The following is a 20,940-nucleotide window of genomic DNA, read 5'->3' as shown; positions in this document are numbered from 1 at the left end:
TGTCCTTCTGCAGCCAGGTTGGAGACTGGCTTGGTAAGCTTGAAGACTGGCTGGTAGGAAGAATGACTTTTTGGAAACCTCTTAATATAATCTGTCTATTTTTCCTGTTAAGTGTAGAACCATTAATGAATAGCAGAAATAGATTTTAAAATTGTAAAGAAAGAGCTGGAATCCATTAACAGAACTGAAACTCTTCCGTAATCGTACGACACCATTCTCAGGCCAATTCAATGTGAAAAATCACTAGACTCACTGGTCAGTATTTCAAATCCAGGCAGAGCACACACCAGTTTATTTTGAAATGCAACACAGATCAGTATTTTATGAATACAACTTATTACTACATTAACATTATCAGGTAAAAACAGCTTCCAAATGCATGCATAGAAAGTTAAGCATAGTCTTTGAACTCCTTATTTCTAAATATACAAAAAATACATTTAAATTATATAATTTTAGTGAATCAAAGACTTATAAAATTACAGTTTTGGTTTTCCCAACATAGAAAAAATATAAAAATGACTATATATACGGTTGTATAATTTTTTACCCAAATTTCAAAGGAGCAGTATGTACTGATATTGTCTTATAACATTTTATCTGAAACTCAGAATTGAAAATAATTTGCAGGTTGTACCACATCAATGCCAACCTTTTATTATAAACGAATAACCAGAAACATAAGTGGAAGTGAGGGCACAATCTCTTCACATGCCTTAACGCTACATTGTCTAAACCTTTCCTGTCGGAAGTTTGCTCCAGAGGAACATTTTCATCAGGGAGGATGTGCTTTATTCCATGACTAACTCTCCACGGTGCCTTTGATGATAGTCAGTATGTGTTAAATGAATGAACCCAACCTTAGCAAATAGAACACAGCAAGATGCGGATTAGCAGCTTGTGTCTACAAAGCACCACTGCGTACCTCAAAGAATTTTCTGCCAGAAGGTGGTACCCGAAGTGGGGGGATCTGAAACACCCAATCAGGTGGGGGGCTGGGCAGCTGATGCCTTTGACTGTGCCCTGAAATGAAAAGAGTAAGTCTGACAAAATACCCACCAAAACACCACCTTCCTCATTCACACTTTATAAGAAGATGTGACATCTGGTGGGGTTAGATATTCTCAATTCATAAGAGAACACCACCACTTCCAAAGAGAAATGAATTCATGTTAGAGATAAAGAAACCAGTTACTGAGAGAGGTGACTGAAGGACACGGTGGCATGGCTTACTTATCTTCAACGAGCATTTTAAATGTTGATGGACAAAAATGCACACTGGGGCGGGACCCTTTTTGAGAAGGGAGTTGTTCGCTGCGTTCTTGTTGCCAAAGTTCAATTTGATGCATAACCACTATTTGTGACAGGCTGTTTTTCATAGTGACAAATTATAATAGAGAGGCCCGAATAAAACCCCCAAGCCAGCAATCCTGGAAAACCTGCATTTCTCATCCCATCTTCTGCAACTATTCCAAAAACAAATGAAAAAATCTTACTCAAATTAATAATAAGGCTAATATAACCCAAATTGATTCATTTTATAGTAGAAATACATTTTGTAAAAATAAACAGAGAAAAAGCATGAAAAATAATCTTTCCCACATATTTTGTTGATCAAATACAAGAATAGATTCTAATCTCAACAAGCCCAAGTTAAGAGTGCTAACTTTAAGAAGCAGAATTTTAATGTTTAATTCAAAAATAATTTATTACACATCTACCTGCATTAAATTTTAGGCTGCATATTTTCTTCTCATTTTCATCTTAATTTTCAAGCTTCTATGAAAATAAGCATTTAAAAATTAGTTTTCCATTATGACACTTCTAATATTAGCAATTATATTTTAATTGATAATCAGTCAGTAAGCTAGACTTTTACAGATCAACCAATTAAAAAAAAGGTGGGGGGAAGTTTGCACAAAGAACATTCTGTGTTTAAAATCTAATGCACGTCTAAACTTGGGCTTTACATTTTTATCCAACCCTTTCTTGAAGAGCCTTAAATGCACAGTTTAGCAATTAAAGTATGGTGACATGACGTTAATTAGACAATGTCCATATGTCCAAAGTATTTCTTGGCTGATCCAAAATGTGGGAACAATACTACTTTTAGCTCATGACTGCCCAACTGGAACATTTCACTGCCTCTGGACTTACAACTTGGTGGGAATTACATAGGACCGTAATTAGGAAAAGTATCCAAACAGAAGAGATGAATGAAAATGTAAAAGTCAAATAATAAGGGCATATAAACCCATTCCTGACTGTTCTTCCAGACTCCATTTTTAGAGTAACGCCTTCCATGTGCTTTCGTTAATGGCTTCTTTACTCCTGTGCGACTAGACTGGCGTCAGGTCCCTAAGTAAGAATTGCTCTTGGCAAACACCTTACTCAGGGGTGTTCTGAGAATGGTACTGTGAAAGGTACTTGTCACTGACTAGTGACTGAGCTTTCCCTTTCTGAGAACTGTCATTTTGTTAAAATATGATTGAGGCTGAGCCCCAGATAAAGTAGCTTCTCTACAATATACACATACTTATTAAATTCAAGCACATTTCGTACTGGCAGGCAGTAATGACTCGATTGAAAACAAACAAAAGGGTTCTAGCTGTTTTCTGATTACAGGCACTATTCCAAAGTTTCACAGACATATATACATTGTATAATTCATTCACTAGATAGAGGGGAAGGTCCCAGCCATAACTTCAGAGCATTCCAGAGAACAAATGGCTTCCAGCATGCAGTCAAGCACTTTGAGAGGGGATGCTAAACACACTGCAGACTGAAACATAACTGCTGCAAGCTGGGCATTGAGTGGGCACAACTTCATTACTCAGACTGTAACACTCAAGTATTTAGTATTACAGATCGTTATTTATCAGACACATGAAGGAAACAGGGGGATAAAAAATGCCAAATCCCTTTCCAGTGCCATCATAAATATTGGGAACTTCTGGTTGAAAGAACATGCTGAAATGGACCAGCAAGGATGTTTTATGTAACAGCTTTTGTTTTGTTTTTTATAAAATCCCAGGCCCATGTGACACTGGATTTTGGTTTTTGTTTTGTTTTGGTTTTTTTTAGTATTTTTAAAAAAGTTCTTACTTATTTTCTATGAAACGTACTGGGAACAGAAAAAGTCTGCAGCATCTTTTGTCATTGGAAAGTTTGTTTCTGCGGGTGTGCAGGAAGCAGGAATTATTCAAATTTCTTGTGTTCTTCAGCATGAGAAAGGACCTTTCTTCTCTGGTGTATCATGTGGAAGTATAACTGGGGAAAAACTGGAAAGAAAAGAAAGAATTCATTAAGGAGATGATTTAAAATCACATGTTCTATGTAAAGCACATGGACTTGAGGTCCTCTCTGACTCTCTGACCACTTTCTCTTCCAGCAACTAAGGAAGGTAACAAAGTGGGCTTGGAGAGAGAGGAAAAACACAGAGGGACTGACTTTCCCGCTTTAGCCGAGGGGGAAGGGTAGTGTGGACTGGCAATGACAGACACTACTGACACTGCCATTACCAATCAAGATGCCACAGGGCCGCCAAATAACACTCTTCACACTCTCTCATATTATCTTCACGTTGATTCTCTGATTCCCCAACAACCAGGGGAAGAATTCTAGTGATGGAGTTCTTATTCCTGTTCACAGAGGAGGAACTCGAGCCCCAGAGAGGGTGGGCGCGTGCCTGGGGTCTCACAGCAAATCACTGACAGAGTCAGGACCAGGCTCGGGGCTCCTGACTCTTAGTCTCGGCCTCTCTGTTACTGCTCTGTCATCAGGGAGGATCTCCTGAAAGTACCTCCAGAGAAAGGCTGTTCTTTGAGTGGGAAGACTGAAGAGGGGGAGGAACGCTATGACATTTGATCTGAACACCACTACGCTGGGTTTGGATGCAGAAAAAGTCCATATGAAAAGCAAGCCCTTAGGCACCGGAGATTCTGTTCTTGGTCATTTCATAGATTACTTTAGAAAGGACTGGTTCTCAAATGAACAGGGTGGTCCTGCCTCCCTAGGGAGTATTTAGAAATGCGGGTGGGGGGAGAGTATTGAAGGGGGTAGATTACTGGCATTCGGCATAAGGGGCCAGGAATGCCAAAAGCCACAACGTATGACAGTCCCCCATGACTAAGAACTGTGTCATCCCAAATGCCTATAGTGTCCCTGCTGGGAAATGCCAGTTTAAACTACCTGACCTTCACAAGGTTACTGTAAACTGGGGGTTCAAAAACCATGCGAAAAACTCCAGTGAGATGGTCTTGGATGTACACTATCCCTCCTTCCCTTCCCAACCGCTCCAATCTCTGTTTTTTAGACAGTAACCTGTGTTTTGGGGGAGGTAATTTCTACTACTGCCAACTCTCCTCTCACAGTTTCTTCCTTTTTAGATGGATTCCAAGTTGGCCAAATGTCAAATGATCCTCCCAAAGTACTCCAAGACATCAGTGGGTGTGTGCACATAGATCTGATAAACTGCAGAGGAGGCCCCAGTGCCGAACGGGGCTGCCATCCACTCCACTCACTATTTGCAGGCAGGAAGTTATTCACAGAAAAGACCCAGCTTGTGCATAAAATTCAACAGTGAGAGAACTATTTTGGTATGAAAGCCAGAAAATTTGACAAGCTCTATAATCTAAAAACTGGAAGTAAAGATATAATTAAACCATAAGGAATGCTAATTGTAATCATTCGAAAATGTGTGGCCAGTCACATTTCTACAGACCTACTTTAGTAGAGGGAAACTTCTGCAATCCAGAAGCCACTCATTGGGCCCTCAGTGGCAGCAAGACGGCCAAGTACACCACCTTCATCCCCCAGGCAAGGGCCTGCTGGCTACAGAGGGTCAGGGGTCAGAACTGGAGAGCAGATACGGCCCTTTCATTTTTTTACATCTTCCAGAGGTTTCTCAGTGCCAAGAGAAAGGAATGTGTGGGGGAGGCCAGGAGAATGGGGGCACTTGGGTTGGAAATTCTCTACTGCTCTGAGAGTGACTCCCTGGTGACCAGAACTTGGGTGACACTGTCTCCATCTCAATTACCCACATGTTCACATTGAATCCAACTACAGTGGCTGAAACAATTCCAGACGCATGGCTCCTGCTTTTAACTACCCTGAAAATCTCAACCTGCCAACAGGCCGTTTAGAATTCTACCCTCTGCTCTTACAGTTCAGGACATGGAGGGTGGAGATGGCGGCTGTGCACGTTATGTGTGTCTGGCTTGGTGTGTCGGAGTCGGGGTAGGGAGCTGTGCGTGTCACTGGACCCACCTTCCTGTAAGGAAATGGGCTCTCTTAAGACTTGAAGGCTGAGAGCAACTGGAAATGCTCTGCTTGGGGCAAGTTTCTTCTGTTCCTCTAAAAATCAGAGGTGTGGTTATGGTTACTGACAATGTGGAGAGTGCCCTGCTTCTTGGTGCCCTCACCCTACTCATTGTTTCTCATTTCTCTCAGCCTTTTTTTAAGGCTATAGCTAACTTTCTATAGCCTTTTTAAGGCTATAGCTAACTTTCCACAGCCTTTTTAAGGCTATAGCTAACACCTGTATAGCTAACTTTCACCAATTTGCACAAGGATGGGGGGAGGTGATGTAAACAGGACTTAGACATCTACTGAGTCCTGCGGATACTGTACATACTCACACTGCATCTGCAGCAGAGGAGGAGAAGAGCATCTTGCAAGGGACTCCAAAGCACCTCGATATGAGAAAACTCCCAGGGCTGCAGCTCATGGGCCACACACAATATGGGCTATGTGTGCACCAATGCAACATCAGGTCAGGACCATAGTGAAGAGGTGCTGCTTTATGTAAGATATGTATATCATTAACTTCCCATTAAAGAGGGTTAAAAGGAACGTAAGTTGTAGAAAGGAAACCAAATTTGGTAAAGAAAGCTGCATATCAACAGCAACCTCTCCTAACTCTGCATTTTCTTCTCATAAATACCAAGTTTTGGAAAGTTGGAAATGTGCAGCCGGCTGGAATGAACTGTACAAACTGGTCTCAATATTAACAACCTAAACTACTGAAAACATTCAGGGCCATTGGCTCAGGCCAGAAGCATAGTGAGTGCCAGCAGACACAAATATGGTCTGCATGACCATCCTGAGCCGGGGTGGGGAGTTAGGGATTTGGAGGGAACCTTTTAATCCCTGTCCTTGTTCTACAAGAGTTAAGCTGCCTTAGAAATGAAAGAATACAGCTTTTAAACCAAGCCAAGTTCTCTTATCAAAAAGAGGCTGAGAATGGAAGAAGGGGGAAGGATGGAGGTAAAAGCAGACATCTGTTGAGAGGAGAGCGCTGCCCTACTCCCTGTAAGACAGCTGGCTCTAAGGTCTGTGTTTTCTCTCTTTTCTCTTTTAAGGCCAAGAAGGACAATCCCACAGAACTGGGCTTGTTTTCCTTCAGGAATCCTATCATCCTGTGCTTGACCAGGCCCCTTCGCTACATTGAGAGGTCAGCAGGCAGAAGCAAACGGCTGGGCAGCAGTGGTTGCCCACCAGAGCACAAAAAAGACTACGAGGTGCAGACAGACACGGGTTGCCCTGCAGAACTGTTCCTGGAATAAAGCCCCTCCTTCTCTTCAACAGACAGAAAATCTTGCAGCAACTCTGAGGTAGGGGTCCCAGATTTCTGTCAATGATGCAGCACCTTGTTATTGGTTTGATTTCACGATATTCTCCTTGCCCCTTTCCCAGTTACCCAATACAGCATCTATCGCCATTCAAAGACTTATGTTGAATTTAAATAAATCCTGTGGTGCTCATCGGGATATCTGTTAGTCTGGGTGTGGCAAAACTGCAATTAGGAATTGTTGCTCTAGAGACTGGAAATGAAACTCTAGGGAAACAAAATTAGAAAGGTGAAAAGCTCTAAGTTAATTTTTATTACTTAAATTTTTACACTCTTCCATATTTATCTTTTGTTTGAAAATCAACTACCTTTTACATTTGAAGAGAGATGGCCTTTAGCCACCATGGTTCTAGCACCAGAGAGGAGGACTTGATCATTAATAAAGAGCAGAAAATGAATCATGTAGCAGAACTGCATCCAAGAACTTCTCCAAGATAAATGTTCACATGAAATCGGGGTGTGCTGTTTTTCTCACAATGCATGAAATGCAATTTTCCACAGGGGGACACAAACATGTCACCTATGATTGTTAGGATGATTCATTCAGTTAATGCTGTGGGCTGAAGAAAAATCCAACCCTCCAGTCTGAATTTAACCTGAGGTTTAGGGGAGAACATAGCATCTCACAGACTAAAATAAGATTCAGAGTCACAATGCCTATGGAAGTAGCTAAATGAGAAGAAACGTTAACTTTACGTGTCCTTGGGTAAAACAAGATCCTTTTGGATATGTGGAAATCAATCATAGGATTGCAACTGAACATCAGAATTTGAGAAAAGGAGTAAACAACTCTTCCTCAGCAAACATGACTCATTTCAGAGAAGCCTCAAACATGGCTTTTTCTCTCTGTTAATGTGCTGATAGGCATGTTTGATTATCCATATATTTAAACCTTCAGAAGTACTATTAAAATAATTGGAAACCATCCTGAAGATAACACTATGTCCTATTCAGATGGCTTTATTTCCAAACAAATAAGAAATATAGAAAAAATAAATTAATCTATTTTTATTTTATTTATTTCTAGTTAACTATCAATTCCTTAAAAGTGAAGTAACTATCTATTTTGATACAGTAAAAATGTAAAAATCTCTTTACAGTGTTTTTCAAATACCACAACAAGCAGTTCTCAAGAGACAGAAAAACTCAAGGTAAGGTCTTTAATGGCTTTTTTTTTTTTTGCTTTCCACTCAGTACTCTCCTCCAATAGACAGTTAACCTATCCTGGAATTCACTGTCTAAAACACACTGAGAAGGACTGCATTTTGGCAGCTGTATTGAGAAGGGTTCATCTTTATTCAATTACTACCAGAGAAAATTCCCTCTGACAGTCGGCATTCAACAAAAACCAAAGCGTTCCCAATAAATTAGATTTATGGTGTAAAAACAACCAAAGGCATTTAACTCTAGATATTCCTGAGCCAATTTTTGAAACATAAATAAATATATGCATAAACATCTACTTACTTGGAATGTAGGAGATCATTATCAGAATTAGGAATGCATAATAGTCAAAAGAGAAATTGTATTTGTTAGGTAAACTGATGGAGTACAGGCCAGACTGTCTGACAAAGGGCAAAGCGGCATATATTGTGAGCAATTCTCCTGACACTCCCATTGGGTACAGCACAATGAAAAGCGTGTACCTAAAACAAAACAAAATATTCATTACTGAGGTTCGAAGCCAGCTTTAGTAGAAAGATGCATCCCCACCAATACTGATTACTTGGTAGAAAGCTATGGTTTATACATTTCCCTGTTTACCCACTGCTTAAATTCAGGTTTTACAAGCCAGTTTTTGAAAAGGGCCAAAGCAAGTATGCTTCTGAATGTTCTAAAACAAAAGAAATGTGTTTGGTCAGCCTCAAAATTTGGCCTGAATAAACAACTCTTCAAAACAACTCCCTAAAATAACTGAGATGATGCCAAATATTGGTAAAGTAGGGGCACTGAGTCATGGTTCATACTGAAGGGCCCTGCCTCGTGGGGTGGGGGTGAGTTTGTGGGGGAAGGTGTTGGAGCATGGTGTCCAGGAATCCCTACAATGTACACCGAAGTCTGGTCTGTGGACTGAAAAAAACAGCACATCCAACGTGTGTATACTGCTACGACTTTTCAAATGTCTGTACGTGCTACTGTGAAAAATAAAATACATGCTAATTTTAAAAAACATTAAAAATTTTTATGATAAGCCTTTAGTCATTACATAATTTTCCAGTCAAAAAAACTACAATTACTATCACATGGGTGACTCCACACAAGTTTTTTCACTTTAAAAAAAGGAGTTCCTCAGGTTTCAAAAACAATTCAGAGAGGTTCACCCTATGGAACTAACTGGAAGCCATTCTGAGGTATAAGTATTACTAAAGAAATCATCAGCTCAGATTTTAAAAAGCCTTCAGCTGCTTGTGGCTGACAATAAATACTGGGCTCTAAATGTCCAGGTACAGGAATTGTGCTGAGAAATCTGTGACAAAAGAAAGACACGTTCTCCACTGCTACCTTCAGCCATGCTAAGGAGGATGGTGGAAAAGGAAGACTCTCCCATGGGCCACAGAAGACAATGGACAAAAGAATCTTTCTCTAATTGTAAAATCAGGGTATGGTCAATAAACTTTCCCTATAACCAGGATAGACAGCTTTCACAAGTCTGCCCAGCTTGGTTAGAAACTGCTATATTTTTCCCATTCTCCCCTTTTCCTAATACAAATGTTTATCGAAAAAAAAAGAAAAGAAAAAGGAGAAGTTCACATGCTTGAAATGTTGGAGACATTTGGTTTATGTCTCTGTTTAATCACTAAACTCATAAATTGTCTAGGAACCATCATTTTCCTTTTATGAAATGAGGAACTTTGGCCCCAAGGATAATTTTGATCCTTTGGCTTTGTCACTCCTTCCTGTCGTCATTTCTAACTCAGAAAACTGCTCACAACTGTGTCACACATTAGTTCAGATAATTAGGTGAACTATCAGCCTTTTACACAATTCATAACAAATATTACTGCTAAAAATAATCAAAGCAAACTAAACTGATAATATGCTAAAACTGCCATGTAACATTTGTTATTAATTAAAAAGTAATTTAAGAGTTATCTTGTTGGCAAAATTGAGACAAGAATTGGACTTGGTCCAAAATCCATCCAAATGGCAGAAGTTTATCAGTAAAATTTTCTATGGACAAAAAAGGGATGGCACTTCAAATCTCTTGTGAATAATTTAACTGAAAAGAATTGATCCCAAGGAAATAAGTAGAGATAAAAAATTTTAAAGTGTTTCTATTAATCAAAAGTTATGTACAGTCACTTATTCTGATGAAATCTATAGACCAGATTTCTACCTAACCCGTCTCACACAATTTCATATTTATTTACTTATTTATTTATTGGCCACGCCGCGCAGGTTGCAGGATCCTCGTTCCCTGACCAGGGATCAAACCCAGGCCCACTGCGGTGAAAGTACCAAGTCCTAACCACTGAACCACCAGGGAATTCTCACAATTTTATCTTTAGAAAGAAAAAATAGTATTCAGGCAATAAAGGAAAAATACAGTGATACATCACTTCAAAAGTTAGTCTTCATTCCCTGTACTTCTTTACCTGGCCCATTTGATGAGGTAAGGCAGATGGTTTAATAGACTGAATGTATAAAAGGAGTAACGGATAATTTCTGTGATCGTCCAGGCAATAACAAACAGGAGGACACTGTCTTCACTCTGTACCTATAGGAAAAGGAAGACAAAAGCAAAAGCAAACACATAAAACATCTTAACAAAGAAGCACTCACCATGTGGGGAGCCGAGTCCCTCACCCCACTTACAGAGCTGGTGAGTTGAAGAAGTCGACACAGCCCCTGGGGTCTTTATCCTCAATGGCCATAGCACAGCACAGAAAGAGCTTACCACATAAAGGAACACATGCATGCCTATGACAACAATTGTGTAGAGCCAAGTGAGAAGGAATTCGGCTTACTGATGAGTAAGAGAGACAGGGAGGGGGAATTATATGAGCTGCAGCACACAGGGAGAAACAAAACACGATGAGTGAGTTTCTGCATGTTCGTTTGCTGACCTGATGTGGAGAATGTAAACTGGTGTTAGTGGGAGCCAAGAATGGTGAGGTAAGACGGCAGAAGGGTGAAGTGGTGGAAACCTTGGGTTCCATTAACAAGAATTTTAATTTGATTTGCATGACAACTTGGAATCCAAGGAAGTTTCAAAGAACGGCAATATAATGATTAAAACACAACTGAAGCTAATTCCCTGGGCAGGATGAATTCACATGAGGGAGGCTGGAGACCATCTATGAGGCAGGGCCCATTTATTCTCTCCCACTGGTGACTTCTGCCCCCAGATGAGGCCTGGTTTAACTCAAGGATTACAGAAGCTTCCATGCTGATCACAGGAGGTGGCTAAAGCCAGAAGAGCTTTGGAATACTTAGCCTCCTCTGAAGTTGTTTTCATGCTGAAAAAAACAATATACTTTTTTTTTAAACTTTTAAAAAAATTAATTAATTAATCAATTAATTTATTTTGGCACGCTGGGTCTTCGTTGTGGTGTGCGGGCTTCTCTAGTTGTGGTGCACGGGCTGTAGAGTGCACGGGCTCAGTAGTTGCGGCATGTGGGCTCTCTAGTTGTGGCATGTGGCATCTCAGTTCCCCGATCAGGGATGGAACCTGGGCCCCCTGCATTGGGAGTGTGGAGTCTTAACCACTGGACCACCAGGGAAGTCCCCAAAACGATATATTTTAAAAAGAGCTCCTTATGTATGTTTTTTAGGGGATGTTCTCACTAGATACCTTAGACTGCAAATCTTGCATGAAAATTTATCACCGTGGTATTAACTTACAGCACCCCCTCTTCCCACCCCAGCTAGGTTATGATGATCCTTGGCACTTGGAAACCAATAATAAGAAACAACCTTGCACACCAATTCACTTATATTTTCTTACATCCGAAAAGAGCAGTTAGAGAGTTGGATGTGAATAAGAAATTCCACTGAGGAAATCAAACAAATTTCAGTTACAAGATGGATCGTCTCTGTCTTACTCCTAACATCTAATACAACAAAGGTATGGCGTTCGAACCTTAACTTTTGCTTCTCTGCATTTGCAATGTTAATTTAGCACTTACATTCTTCCTCAGAAAGTGTACATGGAGCGATCCACCTACACAATGAAATAAGTAGTCATTTACATACCTATTAACTAAATTGCTCTCACAAAGAATTTCATAAATCCACAGTTACTACTCTCTAAAAATAATAAGAATTTTATACTGTCAAGAGCAAGAGTACTTTCTGTTTTCCTGGCACTCTTATATTAGCCAAAGTAAAGCAAAAGCTAAAGCCCTCTAAAGCTTTCATGCTTCATTTTTCAGTCTGTCCCCAAATCCTTGCTTAAAACCCATCTATACTAAAATATAATTTCAGAGCACACTTTGCTTTTTGATAGATTTTGTAATCCTCCTCATCTTAAGGAGATATGTTTTTACAGCTATGGGCTGAAGCCTTCCTTAAAGACCTTTGGGTTAAACGGGAAGTTCTTCTAATATTCTGCATTGTAATCGTCTTGAAAGCAGGGAGCGTGTTTTATTCACTTTTGATTCCCAAAAGCATTTTGCGCTTTGCACAAGTAGGAGCTCAATAGATATTGGTAAGGCAAAACAATTCAATCAATCATAATCAGTTGCCTGCTTTTTGATACCTGATATTAGTTTCTACCTAGTCTTAGAGGCCTTCAAATAAGGGAAAAGCAAACAAACAAGCCCCCCAGCCTCCCACTCTGATCCAGCCTGCAGGTTATTTGATTCACCGCCCCCCTCCCCCCACCCCATTAGACTTTAACCAAAAGAACTGTAACAAACTCAGACTCAGGATGAATGTGAAAACAGTCTGTTCCCAGAATCCAGCTGTGAAGACCATGTCACAATTTTAAGAAGACTAAGGATGGGGAAAATGATCATTCTGTACAAATGGTATCTTCAGATCCATAGGAAGTACAACATGTTATTAAGAAGGGGCTCACATAAAGTCAGAGATCAAGCTTATCTAATCTGCAGATAATTATCCAATAACACAAAATAGGGGTAGAATGGAATGAGTTAAAACCAGTAAGATCAATGAGCAGGTTTGGGCTAGGTTGACCAAAAATGTCTTGAAGCCATGTCTCAAAGCTGCATGTTCACAATCATGGCGCAAACGGGGGAATGGGCCGGGGGCAGCCTGGCTGACCAGGAAATCTTCCTTTGCCTGGTGCGGTGAGCTGCGTGTTGGACCCTCCACACTGTAGACAGCAGGTTTCAGCCCCCTGCTCTACAAAGCGAGAGGAGGCGTGGGGGGTGGGTGGCTTGTGTCATTTAGCCAAGGGAGTTTACATAGAAATTCAAGCTGGAGAAACAAATGGGTGCAAGAGAAAAACCTTTACACACAAATAGCATCATCTGTTTGACTTTAAAAGGCTCGGGGAGTATCAGTACATGAAAAGCTGTCATTTTTATTACATTCAAAGAAAAATAAATGTTGCCACATAAGAAAATCGCTATTGTAGAAACCCTATTCTTAGCATTTTGGAACCTACTGCTTACCACTCTGCTTATTTCAAAGAAATCCCCTGATCATGCTTTCTCTGGTAGGTGTGCTTTCCTCTTCTTGGTACCCTTTTCATTTGTGAAGAGAAGAGATTTTGGTAGACTCTCGGCGGTGAGCACTAGAGTCTGCTCTTGGCAGAGCTGTGAAGAGCGTGTTTACCTCGGCCTCCTCTGGCTGCCATGATAAAACACCATAGTCTAGGTGGCTCCAAGAGCAGAAGTGTACGTTCTCGCAGTTTCAGAGGTCCGAGCTCAGGGTGGCAGCATGTTTGCTTCCTTGTGAGGACCCTCTTCCCGACTTGCAGCTGGCTGCTTTATCACCACATTCTCACATGGAACGTGAGAGAGAGAGAGAGGAAGTTCTCTCTAAAAATATGTAAAAGGCATCATGTGCAAGGATATTAGTGCCTTATAGGCATGAATCTCATCGTGAAGATCCCACCCTCACGACCTCATCTAAACCTAACCACCTACCAAACGTCCCACCTCCAAATACCATAACACTGGGGGGCTTAGGGTTTCCACATATGAATTTTGGGGGACACAATTCAGTCCACAGCGTCATTTCAGACCAGGTGTTGGCAAACTTTTCCTGAAAAGGGCTAAATAGCAAATATTTTAGGCTTTGTGCCGTATGTGGCCTTAGTCAGGTATTCTTTTTTGTTGTTTTTTTACACCCTTTAAAAAATGTAAAAACCATCACAAATTGCAGGCTACATGTAGCCCACGAGTCAGCCCTGTTTTAGATCCATTTGACCCCCCCAACTTTCCCTGTCTGTTAACCTTCACAAATATCATTCTTCAGCCTTCCTTTGGCAGACTCTGTGTGTGTGTGTGTGTGTGTGTGTGTGTGTGTGTTGTGTTTTGCTGGGGGGTGGGGGAGGCAATATATCTATAACCAATGGACGCTATGGAAAAAGGAAGTAGTCTTAAAAGAATACATATAGGCAAGTTTTTCATGTTATGTCATCTTAAAATCTTAGTAATCTCCTTATGTTTGTGATAAAATATACATAACTTAAAATTTACCATTTTAATCATTTTTAAGTGTATATTTCAGTGGCATTAAGTACATTCACCATGCTGTGCAACTATCATCACTATCCATTTCCAAACTTTTTCATCATCCCAAACAAACTCTGTACCCATTAAATAATCTCTCTCCATTTCTCCCTCCCTCTAGCCCTTGGTAACCACTACTCTACTTTTAGTCTTTAAGAATTTGTTCATTTCACAACACTGTAAATCAGCTATACTTCAATTAAAAAAAAAAGAAAAAGAACTTGCTCATTCTAGGTACCTCAATTAAATGGAATCATGCAATATGTTTCCTTCTGTGTCTGGCTTCTTTCATTTAGCATAACGTTTTCAAGGTTTATTCATGTTGTAGCACTTATCAGAATTTCCCTCCTTTTAAAGGTTGAATATTATATTGTACGTAAATACCACATTCTGTTTACTGATTCAACTACTGAGGAACATTTGCATTGCTTCCACCTTCTGGCTATTGGAATAATGCTGCTGTGAACATGGGTGTACAAATATCTATTTGAGTACCTGTTTTCAATTCTTTTGGGTATACCTAGGAGTGGAATTGTTAGGTCATACGGTAATTCAATGTTTAGCTTTTTGAGGAACTACCAAACTGTTTTCCACATTGGCTGTACCATTTTACATTCCTACCAACTATGCAAAAAGGTTCCAATTTCTTCACATCTTCACCAACACTTGTTATTTTCCTTTTTTCTTCCTGACAGTAGCATCCTAATGAGTATGAAGTGGCATCTCGTCGTGGTTTTGATATGCATTTCCCTAATGACTAGAGATGTCGAGCATTTTTTCATGTGCTTGTTGGTCATATGTGTATCTTCTTTTGAGAAATGTCTTTTGCCCATTTTTAATTTGGGGGAGGGAATAACCTCTTTTTAATAATTATGATCACAATAGCAGTAAAAATAATTATACCTAATAGCTACTGAACTCATACTATCTGCCAAGCACTTTTTAACATGTATTACCTCTTCGAATCCCCATTTTACAGATGAGGAAAGTGAGGTTTACAGAAGTTGAATCTAGGTCTTGTCCCAAAACTCTGAACAGTTCTGACTTGTCTTCTTGGGCTTTAGACATACACACACACTCCCCTGTTGCTGTGGGGAGAACATCTCTCTTGCAATTGAGGATGGGGAGGTGAGGGAGAGACATAGAGATGGTAGGTCTAAGAGATGGCTAGTGTGGTTGGAAAATCAGTTACATGTTGTAAATGAGTAAACTGAGCAAATAAATCAATGTATTAAAAAATGGACTTCTCGCTGTTGGAACAGGTATTTACAAACATGGAAGGGAGAACGCTAGAAAGAACACCAAGATGTTGAATTGAGGAATCGATATGAGCTCATGATTTTATGTGTGTGTGTGTGTGTGTGTATACACACACACACATACAGCGATGTAAATGCTTTTAGATATACATGTGTATGAGTATATACGCATGTAAATGTATTGATACATATAGGTATATAGTAGCTTTCTCTACTGAGAGGACCAAGAAGCAATAACATCCCAGTAGCGAGGAGCACCTCAACTACCAGATCTTGGTTCCTAAATATCCCATCCTCCACTAAAAGGAACCAGATTCGTTGGCATAATGGCTGATTCCAGGGCTGGGGCAGGGGAAGTACAAGATGATTCTGGAAATCTTTTTGTCAGAAAGTAAGGAAATGCTCAAACAATGATGAAGACAAGTCAAAAGGACAAGAAGAAAGGGTTCCCGCTGACCAAATCACAGACAATTTTAGCATCAAAGTAAATAACAGATTACAATCCACTGGATTATATAGGAATTCACAAGTCCAAACTGATATAAATAAAATAAATAAATGAATAAATGAGAGAAAGGGAAAGCTATTCCTTACAGTAGGATGCCAACTAATACATGGAAAAGAATGACAGAAGTAGAGAATCCCATTTGGTAACCATCACAGAGGTGGCTGATAGAGACCAGGAATCATTCCCGAAAAATACTGATCAATAAAACGGGGAAAATGGTGACTTGAAGGTGGAGAAAGCTGGCAGGCACCAACAGAAGCAGGTGATTGAGGTCAACATCACCAGGGGTGGGATGGGTATAGTCATGGTGCTGCCACCTCATGTGATGCCCTGAGAAGAGCACGGCACCATTTCTCTGGTATTTCTGCCAAGAATGCATGGCTTGAACTGGTTATGAGGGAACACTGGGTGGATCTAGGCTGAGGGTCACCCTAGGGAAATTAAGGCCTATACTCTTTAAAACTGTTAGGGACATGAGAGACAGATCAGGACTTCTTAGTCTTAGACTGATGGGTCTAAAGAGACCTGACAACTCATTGTAAATATGGCAACAACCATGTTTCTCCTTTCCCTGTGTATCCTGGTGCTTAGCACAATACCTGGAGCATAGAAGATACTTAGTAAATATGTGCCATCCAGAAAGGGAAAAAAAAGGACACTGTTTAGACAGATAGTGAAATCTGAATGAGGCCTGTGGATGGGATGATAGTATTGTATCAGTTTTGGTTTCCAGACTGGAGGGTTGTTATGCAGGTGATGTGGGAGAGTGTCTGAAACATGTACTTGGGTGACAGGACATCACGTACAGCTTGCTCTCAAGGTTCAGAAAAAAACGAATGATAACGGGTAGGTAAATACAGAGGAAGAGGTGATAGGAATGGGAACAAATGTAGTAAAATGTCAGTAGTCGGGGAATCTGAATGAAGGAAACATGAGAGTTCTTCGTACTGTTCTAGTTCAAATTTTCTGTAAATTTGAAATTACGTCTAAAGAAATTATTTTAAAATATCACCTGAGAACTAAGCAACCACTTTGGGGACATAATTGGAAGCAAACAATATCATCTGGTTTCTATAAATTGCTTTTGATATGAAGCCTGTAAATCTGCTGGAAGAGGCGGACTACATAACCACAAAAGAAGATATAAGGACGCTTACAACAAAAACTACCAATAAGAGCACACTTCAGAAGGAACAACAGGTTTAATGCTGACCCTAAATTTGTATTGGCATTACTATTGCCTTACACTGTAAGTACCCCAAGGGCAGGTCCAAAAACTCGCTTTGAAAAGGGGTTAGCTTACTTAAAAAGCAAAATCAGACTTTCAATAAATGCTTTAGATTAGGATAATAATGATGATTAAGATAATGATAACTCCCATTTAGCAGGGCTAATTATTCCTTAAGTATGGTAAAAGTAATTATGTCTAAATTTTCACCAGCTAACTGTGAAACCATTTTAATAAGTATAAAAGAATTCATTCCTATGCGAAGTCAATTATATCTCTGTTTTAAAAGTCAATTATATCTCTGCTTCAGGACATAGAAAAGAATTCAACGCAGTTGTGTAGAAATTTGTCACTAAAATTTTCGGAAGAGATTAGGTTACATTATAGCTAATATGTAGCTAACATTTATTGAGCACTTACTAAGTGCCAGACACTGTTCTAAATGCTTTCTATGTATTAACATATTGCATCCCCAAGACCACCCCATGAGGAGGAACAACAGGGCCTGGGAGACTAGAACAGCTCCTTAGGAGCTGAAACAGCTGGGCAGCTGAAGCGTGACGTGGTGCCAGCGCCCTGTCTTTCCTGCCTTGTCGGTTATCCCGCTCTACCCACTCTACCGTACTGCTCAGTTCTGCTCCTGCGCAAGCCCTGTAAGGGCAGCACCTGTGATTTCTCCTTCCCATGCATCCTAGTGCTTAGCACAATACCAGAGCAGAGAAGGTACTGAATGAGTATTCTGACCCATCTGCAGCCTGGCCTGCAAGTTCTCTGCCTTGGTTGGAACAGCCTTGGGTGAGGAGGGCAGCTCCCCAGGGAGGGTGAGGCCACAGGGCTGCTGCCTGGATGGTGACGTCAGCAGAAGGTTTGGGCTGGGGCACCGGACAATTCTGATGACAATCCTGGTCCTTTCCATAACTTTCTGAAGCTTTTTTGAATAAAAATGTAACTCACTTAGTTATCTGCTTAAAAGGAATGTCATCCTTGATAAGAAATTGAAATGTAATACATATTGACATGTAGTGGTTTAAAAAAAAATGATGTCTGGATTAGCATTAGTCTTTTCACATGGCAATTTCGTGTGTAAAGTGTCCTTCATGATTTAGTGTTTATTAAAAATCCATGATAGGGTACCTGGTAAACAAACCAGAAAATAATATTCCTTTTCTATGGAAAATGCGAGCTATATATTAATATTCTTCCCCTTTAAAGGAGAAAAAAATGTACATCTACATAGATTTTCCTTAACCTACAATGACAAAGGGAACTGGTTAAAAAATTATTTCCATTACAACACAATAACTAAGGACTAATTTTTGATATGGATGATGGCCTAGTTAAACGTTTTGGCCTACGAAAACAAGTCTTGGTCATGAAATTAACTTTTCTGAACATGCAATGAGAACAATGTATAAGCATGCGGTAAACAAGCAACGTATGATCAATTCTATATTTATGACAGACATGCAGGTCTGAATGCTAATATGTTCCCATTAGTCCAACTTTAATGCTACTATCTGCTCAGCCCATTTCCTGGGAAACATGAAGGAAGAGTGGCAGGTTCCTACAACTAGCCTCTTCTCCAATCATTGCAACTCTTGAATTAAACAGACCTCCAGGCTTCCAGGCTACATATCCTTATCTCTCCCAGCCTCAGCTTCCTCATATGGAAACTGAGGTAATATTTGCCTTTGCACAGTTGACGTGAGGTCAGAAAAACCTATCAAATGCTTAGTAAAATGCCAGCCATTTAATACACAGCAGTTATTACTATTATTCCATGAAAGAAAAATTCAATTCAGCAAATCTGTATTAAGTTTCTACTATCTACGCTAGCCACTGCTGGGACCCAGTTCAGGTTGATGGCTGCCTCTTAGGCTTAATTAATTACCGAGATAATATTTTGTTTGTTGTTGTTTTGCTTTCTGTTGTTAAGTGTTAAAGGCATTAGTCTGTACCAACTCTGGGATGTCTAAGGATCTCACCAGCTGCTAGCCTTTCCCAATGTTCTTCCTGAGTTCTGTTTGATTTTCTCACCTCCAAAGAGCACACTATTAACTGAAAAGTTTTCATGCAACTATTTCCTTCAACCAAACTCAAGCACGCTAATGGGGTCATAATTAGTCCCACCTTGATCATATATACCCAATACAGTCTAAGTATTCTATGAAGCAATAGTCCTTTAACTACAGCAAGACAGCCCGAGAACAATGTTCCCAGCAGTAGGTTACTGTGGCCCCGTAGGGAGAGCTGGGGCATACTCACCCCACCGTCTCTCCCAGACCTCTGAATGTATCATCCTAGTGTGCCTACCCAACACTCTAGAGGGGACAGGATTGATCACTGTCAGAAATGTAACTGACACGGTCAAAAGAACATGAAATTGGCAATATACACTGTGAAATGTCAAGGTTCTTTTGTTCTATGATGGTTTAAGAATTGCAAAAATGTCAGTAAGACAGAAAATAAAAACAAAGGCCCCAATGAAAACAAACAAACAAAAAAAACCCCAAAGGCTATGAATACCATCTCCTGGAGCATAAATATTAAAACAATGTCCCATGATCCTGGTCCACAGATATTCTGAGTTTGTACAGTGCTTTAAAAAATAGTTGAGCCAGTTTTTTAAGTTAGAGATTTCACATTAAAAAAAAATCTGTATTTCTGCTTTTTTCTTAAAGGAGCGGCTGCATAACACTCGATCGATTTGCCAATCACTAGCTGAGGTGAGCACGGCCTTTCTTCTGAGATGACGTACACCCTCTAGTCATCATATTCTCCTTGAACTTTCTTTTAACACCCACCTGTGGGACAGACATCTGGTGCCAACTGATAAGCTCTGCTACAGATGGCAAAGTGCTACACAAATGTAACGTGACTATTTGAAAAACTCTAAAGTTTTAAAAACTATTAAGTAGTATATAAAAACTTGGTTAATCTGATTAGTTTTTACACTTGAAGCTCTCAACATACACTTCTTTGAAGCAGTAACCTCAATAAAAGATTCCCTAAACTTGATCTAAAAAGACAGCACCAATGCAGAAGGCAAAAGAGATGCATGATTATCGAGTTTTTGGTTATCCTGGTAATTTTTTTGCCAGGGCAAAATATAGTAAAGGGGAGAAGATGCAATACAAACGATTATGGCAGCAATTTAAAGAAAAGACAAGTTAAAAGTCTTTAATGCGTCAAGCCTAATAATTAGTCTCCTCCCTCCCTTCCAAATGCAAGCATACCCTCAGCATGCTTCCACACACAACCACACATGTGTATCAAGTCACGTCTTACAAATTCCCAAAGCGCACCAGGGTCACTTCAGACTTGAAAAGGGTCCTCTCTCTGGAAAATGCAAACGACTTAGTAATATGCTTTATTTTATCCATGATGTATCACAGCTTTTAAATGAGAGCTTCTTGACTATATAGGGCTTCTTGATACGGGTAGGTAAAAAACGTTATTGAACCCTCTTTCCAGAAGCAATAGAAATACATTTCATATATATTTCACAGGAGCAGGGGGATAGGGATGATTTCTTCAGGTTCCCCTGTCATCTTCAAGATTCCCACTGAGACCAGTTACCTGCTGCATTCACCGTGCAGGTCAACTGTCAGGAGACTGAACGTACTGGTATTCTTGTCAATTTGTGTATTTTTAATTAAGTTATCTGA

General features: G+C 40.0%; 1 protein-coding gene across 2 annotated transcripts in view; it reads right to left on the bottom strand.

The window, feature by feature from the left end:
* Nucleotides 1-256: 256 nt before the first annotated feature.
* HACD2 (3-hydroxyacyl-CoA dehydratase 2) overlaps nucleotides 257-20,940 on the bottom strand; it is an 89,537-nt gene continuing 68,853 nt past the window's right edge. Inside the window, exons 5-8 of one of the 2 annotated variants that reach the window (XR_450453.3) lie at nucleotides 10,228-10,349; nucleotides 8,099-8,277; nucleotides 3,126-3,281; nucleotides 257-1,023 (exon numbers count right to left, since the gene is read on the bottom strand). Coding sequence is in view for 1 of the 2 variants with exons in the window: in XM_007175637.2 (XP_007175699.1) it covers nucleotides 3,199-3,281; nucleotides 8,099-8,277; nucleotides 10,228-10,349 (384 nt within the window). In the remaining variant the exon portion in view is untranslated. Of the gene's footprint in view, nucleotides 3,282-8,098; nucleotides 8,278-10,227; nucleotides 10,350-20,940 lie in introns of both variants that reach the window. The other variant, XM_007175637.2, reaches the window with a different exon arrangement.

The sequence above is a fragment of the Balaenoptera acutorostrata genome, chromosome 4 (assembly GCF_949987535.1).
Source record: "Balaenoptera acutorostrata chromosome 4, mBalAcu1.1, whole genome shotgun sequence".
Classification (NCBI taxonomy): domain Eukaryota; kingdom Metazoa; phylum Chordata; class Mammalia; order Artiodactyla; family Balaenopteridae; genus Balaenoptera; species Balaenoptera acutorostrata.
This window is presented reverse-complemented; position numbering and strand designations above follow the sequence as displayed.